This window comes from Neophocaena asiaeorientalis, unplaced genomic scaffold, assembly GCF_003031525.2.
Source record: "Neophocaena asiaeorientalis asiaeorientalis breed wild unplaced genomic scaffold, Neophocaena_asiaeorientalis_V1.1 scaffold689, whole genome shotgun sequence".
NCBI lineage: Eukaryota > Metazoa > Chordata > Mammalia > Artiodactyla > Phocoenidae > Neophocaena > Neophocaena asiaeorientalis.
This window is the reverse complement of record NW_020175666.1, coordinates 126,568-133,424: the sequence shown is the minus strand read 5'-3', so window position 1 is coordinate 133,424 and position 6,857 is coordinate 126,568. Positions and strand designations below refer to the sequence as shown.

The following is a 6,857-nucleotide window of genomic DNA, read 5'->3' as shown; positions in this document are numbered from 1 at the left end:
GTCCCCTGCATCGGCAGGCGGACTCTCAACCACCGCGCCACCAGGGAAGCCCCCAAGACTTACTTTTAATTGTATACCCTCCTATATATTTTTTTAACCATATGCATATTCATATTTAGTTACATTAATATAAAATGAGTACGTACATATTTTTACCCTCCCTTAAAATAACTATTTTAATATTACCTTATATTACATTATATATATATATATATTACCTTATTATAAAGCACCTCATTGTTAAACCCATTCAGTTATATGAGTCAAATCATGTCCTTTGTGAAATTACATAATTTCTCACTTAAGTGTCCCTGAGAGTTCTTAGTAAACTGTAGATAGAGCTGGAGGTTGCCCCTTTCATGCTTGCAGATTATGAAAAATTTATAATGGACTATGGTACTCCAGTATCAGGACCACATTATTATTCTACTCTATATTAACAATTTTTCAGCCTCAAGGTAATGAAATATCTGTCTCTTACACATGTAAGTTGTCTTCTAATTTGAAATAGATTTTTCTTGGAGCAGAGTCCATTTCTTTTGCATAGGGTTAATTATGTTTATTCAAATAAAGAATTAAGAACCTCCTATGTCAGCCACTGAAGTATGCAAAAAAAGTAAGATACACATTCCTTGCCCTTAAGGAGTCTACAGTCAAGTAGAAAAGGCAATCAAGTATGAAATAAATACATAACTGAAAGAGAATATAGGAAAATGATAATAGAAGTTCAGAGTGTTATAAGAATATATAGAAAGGAAAAGGAGTTGAGTTAGAACCGTGGCTGAGAAAATATTTAATGAGAACGATTGAGTGAGGGTGTCAAAAGAATGATTAGATATAAAAATGTAAATTATAATTCATGCTACTTTTCATATGGAGCTTATAATGCAACGCAACTTGACATGCTACTACACAGTGTAAGGTAACACAGTGCTTTGCTGGTAATAACATTACAAAACTTGTCAAATCCAATTTAGGGCATCTGGTAAGATTTAAATAAAGTTTCTTTTGGTTTGTTTTCAATTTTCACGTGAGAAAAAAACTATAAAATAGATATTGCATCAACATACAGATATAATACTAAGAGACATGTAAACAGCAGCTTAGTGTTAAATGGCTGAATTTGGCCATTGGCAAGTCACACCTGAATTTGCTGATTAACTTTTGTGACCTTGGAAAGTACTTAATCTTCCTCAGTTTCAATTTCCCCATCTGTAAAATGGAGATAATTAAAAAAAAATGTATCTTATAGGGAAGATTAGACGAGTTTATAGAAAACATTTTTGTGGTACCTTGCACATGATATCAATATTAGCTAATACTATTATATTTCCCCCCCATTTAGCAATCAACAACTCAAATTTTATATTGAGTTCATATTTTCCTATGCATGGGGAAATGTGTTTGCTGAAAACATGCAGAGATAATTTCTTCTAGTCCTATTTCTTGAATCACTCTTTGATTCTGAATTAAACAGACTTTAAATAAATTCTTCAGTGCTAACGGTTGTTGTGGTATTCAACTTAAATATTTTTATATGTAGTTCCCTAGTTAGGTACTTAAAATTATATTCATATATTCCAAACTGCAGCATTATATCCAGGTACTAGGTAGAAAAGGTTTTGATATTGAGATGTCTAGAGCATTTTCCACAAGCTGTTCAGTGTAAAAGGGCAATAATGATAATTTTTACTATACATTAAATTTCAAAGAGAATATTCTGGCTTTTAAAAAAATCTCCAAGTCCAAAAGAGGAAAATTTGGGATAATTTATGTGGAACACTATATAAATTATGGAAATGTGAAAGGTACAATACAAACTCATGTGGAATACTGAATAATAAATGTTAGGCATATGGCAGGATAAGACCAGTGAAAAGAACATAAGAATATCCTATTAAAGTAAAAAACATATAGCTTTTAAACAGGAAGGCCTAGTCAAAGATATACATCAGGTTTTAAACAGCCTCTATTTTAAATAAGGTATTGTATATATTATAAATAACTAGCACAAAAATCACTTAGTAGAAAGCATACTTACAGAGCAATAAAGAAATTTATCCTGGTATGCTCATTTATAGTAAATTTAGCTCTCTTGAAATAAACAAAGGTCATAGCCAAAAGATACTATAGGGAAAAAAGTTAAAAGTTAATATTAATGTTTTGCTTTCATAGTAAAACTGCTTTAAAATAGTTATGTTTATAAGCTAAAATAAAGCATTATTTATCCTTATTATAGAATTAGCTATTTATTTGAGTCCTTATTTTTTGGCTTTCTTTAATCCATATGAACAGTGAGAAACAGTTCTGGATCATTTATGATTAAAGTATAATTTTATAATTATAATTTTAACCTCTAAATTTTATTACCATCTATTCAGACCTATAGAGAAGCTGAAATAATAATCAAGTGAATAACCATACATCCTTCACTGGCCTGATGTATGTGTATATGCAAAAATTTTTCCCCTCAACCCTTTGAGTTAGTTGCAGACATCCATACTCACTTTTGAAAATAATTTTTGAAAAATAACTTCTAACCAGAAATTAGAACAACATGGCTCTATTTTCACTGGAATAAAAGTGTTTTAAATGTACTATTAGGAAGACATATGTCTAGCCTGCTATGAGGACCCATGCCAGGTTCTGCCTGTTCAAGTTAAAAACGAGTTATGATACTGATATATTGATAATAGACTCTCTTTCATAAAATGCCTAATTCATGCTACCTTCACAGGTTTGGCCACAAAGGTGATTCCAAATTTTCAAGGTAACTTTCAGTAGAGGATTCTTGATATATTGAGTGTTAAGATACAGTACTCCTGGCTACTTTAAAGGCACTGCCCCCTGCTGTCCAACAACTTTAATTACTGTAAGGTGCTTAAAATTGTAAACTTTTAAACTTTAGAACTCCACATGAACTGGATATTTTACATTAAGGCATTACTGTCAATTTTTAAAAGCATCAGTGACACTGATTATGTTTAAAAAGATCTCACCTTTTAGAAGTACATCTTTAAATATTTATGGATAAAATGTTAGGGTGTCTGGGATTTGCTTCAAAATAATCCATGTTTGGGGAGAGAGATTAGAAGAAATAAGAATGGCCATGAGTTGATCATTGTTTTAGCTGGATGACAGGCACATGGAGGGTCTTTGTTCTATTCTCTCTACTATAAGTTGTATGTTTGAAATTTTCTAAAAATTTTCAAAATTAAAAAAACCCTCTTGATTTTATTTTTATCTTAAGCTTAAAATAAGAGTTCACATCAATATGAAATTAGTGGGTATTTAATCATGAGCTAGTCTTCTGTTCATTCCCTTTTCTGTTGGTTGGCACTTTATTTATTTATTTATTTTTGGCTGCTTTGGGTCTTCGTTGCTGCGTGCCGGCTTTCTCTAGTTGCAGCGTGGGGGGGCTACGCTTCATTGTGGTGCGCGGGCCTCTCACTGCGGTGGCCCCTCCCGTTGCAGAGCACGGACTCCAGGCATGCAGGCTCAGTAGTTGTGTCTCGCGGGCTCCAGAGCGCAGGCCCAGCAGTTGTGGCACATGGGCCCAGATGCTCCGCAGCATGTGGGATCTTCCCGGACCAGGGATCAAACCCATGTCTCCTGCATTGGCAGGCGATTCTTAACAACCACTGTGGCACCAGGGAAGTCCCATAGCATGTTATTTTAAATGTAGTACGAAGTCATGCTGAATTTTCTGATATGACTAACTGGTCTAAGATGACATTTATAAAGCTGAAATTCTAACTGATCAGCTAAACCTAAATAGTATAGAAACATCACAATCCCTAGTATATAAGTCAGCATCATGATGTTCTTTTATGAAACACTGATTCCTAAATAAAGAACATGATAAACTAATTTTACTCTACAAGATTATTGGGATCTGTTTTATCTAAATTATCTACAAAATATTCAAATGTGTAACAGACTGCCTTAGTGGAATGAATCTCAGATATTATTACCTGATAAAAAGTAATAATTCTGATCAAAACATATTAAGCCTAATATAGCCAATATTTTATAACTATAAATGGAGTATAACCTTTAAAATTTTTCAATCATTATAGTGTACACCTGTAACTGATATGCATCAACTAAATTTCAATTAAAAAAAAACCCAAAACAAAACAAAAAACCCCCCAACCACCCAAACAAAGAACATATTAAGTCTATATTGATTCTTGTTTTAAATCAAACAGATACGGGTTTAAGGTCATTTAATCAGTAATATTTCACAATGCCTCAAGTATAGATAGAATGAATCTATGTTGTATGCTAATGGATTCCACTTTGAAGGAGCAATGTAGGCTAGTTCTTTTCCTAACCTTAATTAATAAGATAGAAAATCCTAATAAGGTTCATTAAAGTCCTGATAGCCTAGTAACATAATAATGCTGGTTAATGATTATACTGTTAACAAATTTACCTTGTCTGCAATTTTACAGCAGCAGTCCATCCACAAGAAATCTTGAATTAAGTCGTCATCTACGACAAAAGATAGCTATGACTTGTCTTTTGAAAACAGGTGCTTTCCTTTTGAAGAATTAATTTTTACATAAGGAGATGACAAATGATGCTTAGAAATCAAACAAAAATGGCAGGACCAGGGTTGTCCAAGGTGTAGTTTTCAGTTCTTTAGTGTGTTTGCCATTGCAAGCGCTGTACAAAAAGCTACTGCTTTATTCTTTGGCTTCCCATCTGATTTGCCTTAATATATAGCCCAGACTGGAGGAAGAATGATAGAACTGTTTGATTTATTGAATATTTCTATAGCTCTTTTAGAAATATGTCTTGGGTGGCTCTAGATGAGCCTTTGCTGTTTTCCAAAATCAATCTTTAACAGGTGGAAATGGAATCTGATAAAAGATAAGTCTTTAAGACATAATGACTCAATGAATACTCTGTTTTCTAAATATGTTTTTTTTTTTTTTTTTTAACTACTTTCTCCTTTTAGGTACGGGGTATTTTTAGTTTTGAGTTTTCTCTTCTCCTACTTATCTCTGTCCAATTATCTATTATCCAAATACACATGAAAATATCTATGTAAAGGAGATTCATAATTCATTAGTTATTTATAACTAACATTTAATTTTGGAAAAAACTGAGTATGACAAAAAGATCAACAAACATACTGTTAAAAAATGAATAACATCCAAAAAATAGGTCAGAAACACTCATTTCAATTTTAAAAGGCTAAAATATATAATCCCAAAATATATGGGTAGCTGTCAGAATATAATTTGAGAAAGATCTACTTTTTTCCATTTCCCCCTGCATTTTAAGTTAAATAAGTATAACTTCTTGTTATATCCTAGAAATATCATCAATGTAGTCAAATAAATGGAAAGTTCCAAGTATAAGTACTGCTTTTTTGAGAATAATTAATTTCTGCCTTGTTAATTCCATTTCTATTTCTTAAATTACCTAAAATGGTAAAGCCATGTATTTTCTCTTATTTCTCACATTCAGTTACGAATAATAATGAAGTTTGTGGGTAATAACTTCACTCTACTCTTTAAAGAGAGAGGGAAACTTTTATTAACAGCATTCTAGATCCTGACAAGGAACATCTTTATAGTTCAACATTTTCTACCTGTATTATTTACATTTTGTCTTCTGTTATCTTATTTTGCTTTTCTTTAAATCTTAACCAGCTTGCCCTTTTTTTTTTTTAAAGATTTCTGTCCTCTCAGCAGGGCAAACACTCTTGTCCCCAACTCTCTCCTCCTATATGCATATGCTTTCCTCTATAAGCAAGGAAGGCTGTTACCTGGATCTGCCAGACTGTGATAGCTACTTGATTTGATTCAGTCCCGCAGATACTTACCAGAATCCATCTATCCAACCCTTTATTCCGTCTACCTTACTGCCTTACCTCAAAAAACAAAAACCAATCCTCTTTCTTGGCCAGTAGAAGTACTATAAAGACGTTTCTTTTTGGCTATGTTTAAGAAGCTTATTAGCAAAGTAGCACTGTTTCATGATCTGAACAAATTCAAACTCAATTTCATTATATGAGCATGATGATAAAGCATAGTTAATTTTTAATAATATTCCCCAGATATAATACTGAAACTGCTCTAGGTTGACTAACCTTGCCAGTTTGCTCAGTTTCAGCACTGAAAGTCCTGGGAAACCCCTCAGGCCCAGTGACACTGGGTCAGTTGGCTCACCTGAGACTTTATGTAGTATTTATACTTTAGGTCAAACAAAACTCATGCTATGACCTTGAACTGCCCAGAATTTACATTTGACACTTGAATTTAAGTAGTCTAAAAGCTAGATGATGAATTTCTACTCTAAAAGTAATCAAAACAAACAAAAATCCAGCATTGAGGGGGAAAAAAAAAAGGACTAAGGAAAACAAAAGGCAGATTTGGTTGGAGATAGAAAACCTGACATAGAAAATAACAGTATCCTCTTTATTATAAAAATGATAAAATAGATCTTATATTCTTATTTTTAAGTACTCTATAATTACCACTATTACAATATTTTAAACCTACCAAATAATTTAAAGAAAGCAGTCATTTCCTGACGCTGTATAACTAGACAGGGTCCTTTGGGGCGTTTAGACTTGTCGCTATTATGTGCATTTTGTTCAGATGCTGGCCAACAATCTTTAAAAATAGGACGCTTCAGGTTAATGGATTTTTTAGGCTGATGTGATCTATTTGACTCTGATTTTACATGTACAGTGACAGTAGGTGGTGTCTCACAACATAGCTGATTATGCCTCATTTTGGTTTCCCACAATTCCTGTAAAAATAAAACACACAGTTATTTATGACACTCTTGTTCACTTCTATATAAAAACAACAGATTGGATGACACTATCAGATGCA

General features: G+C 32.7%; 1 protein-coding gene across 1 annotated transcript in view; it reads right to left on the bottom strand.

The window, feature by feature from the left end:
- SPDYA (speedy/RINGO cell cycle regulator family member A) overlaps window positions 1-6,857 on the bottom strand; it is a 32,551-nt gene that overhangs the window by 21,320 nt on the left and 4,374 nt on the right. The window contains exons 2-4 of the mRNA XM_024731538.1: window positions 6,519-6,771; window positions 4,439-4,497; window positions 2,042-2,127 (exon numbers count right to left, since the gene is read on the bottom strand). Of these exons, the coding sequence (XP_024587306.1) occupies window positions 2,042-2,127; window positions 4,439-4,497; window positions 6,519-6,753 (380 nt within the window). The 5' untranslated portion in view covers window positions 6,754-6,771. The remainder of the gene's footprint in view (window positions 1-2,041; window positions 2,128-4,438; window positions 4,498-6,518; window positions 6,772-6,857) is intronic.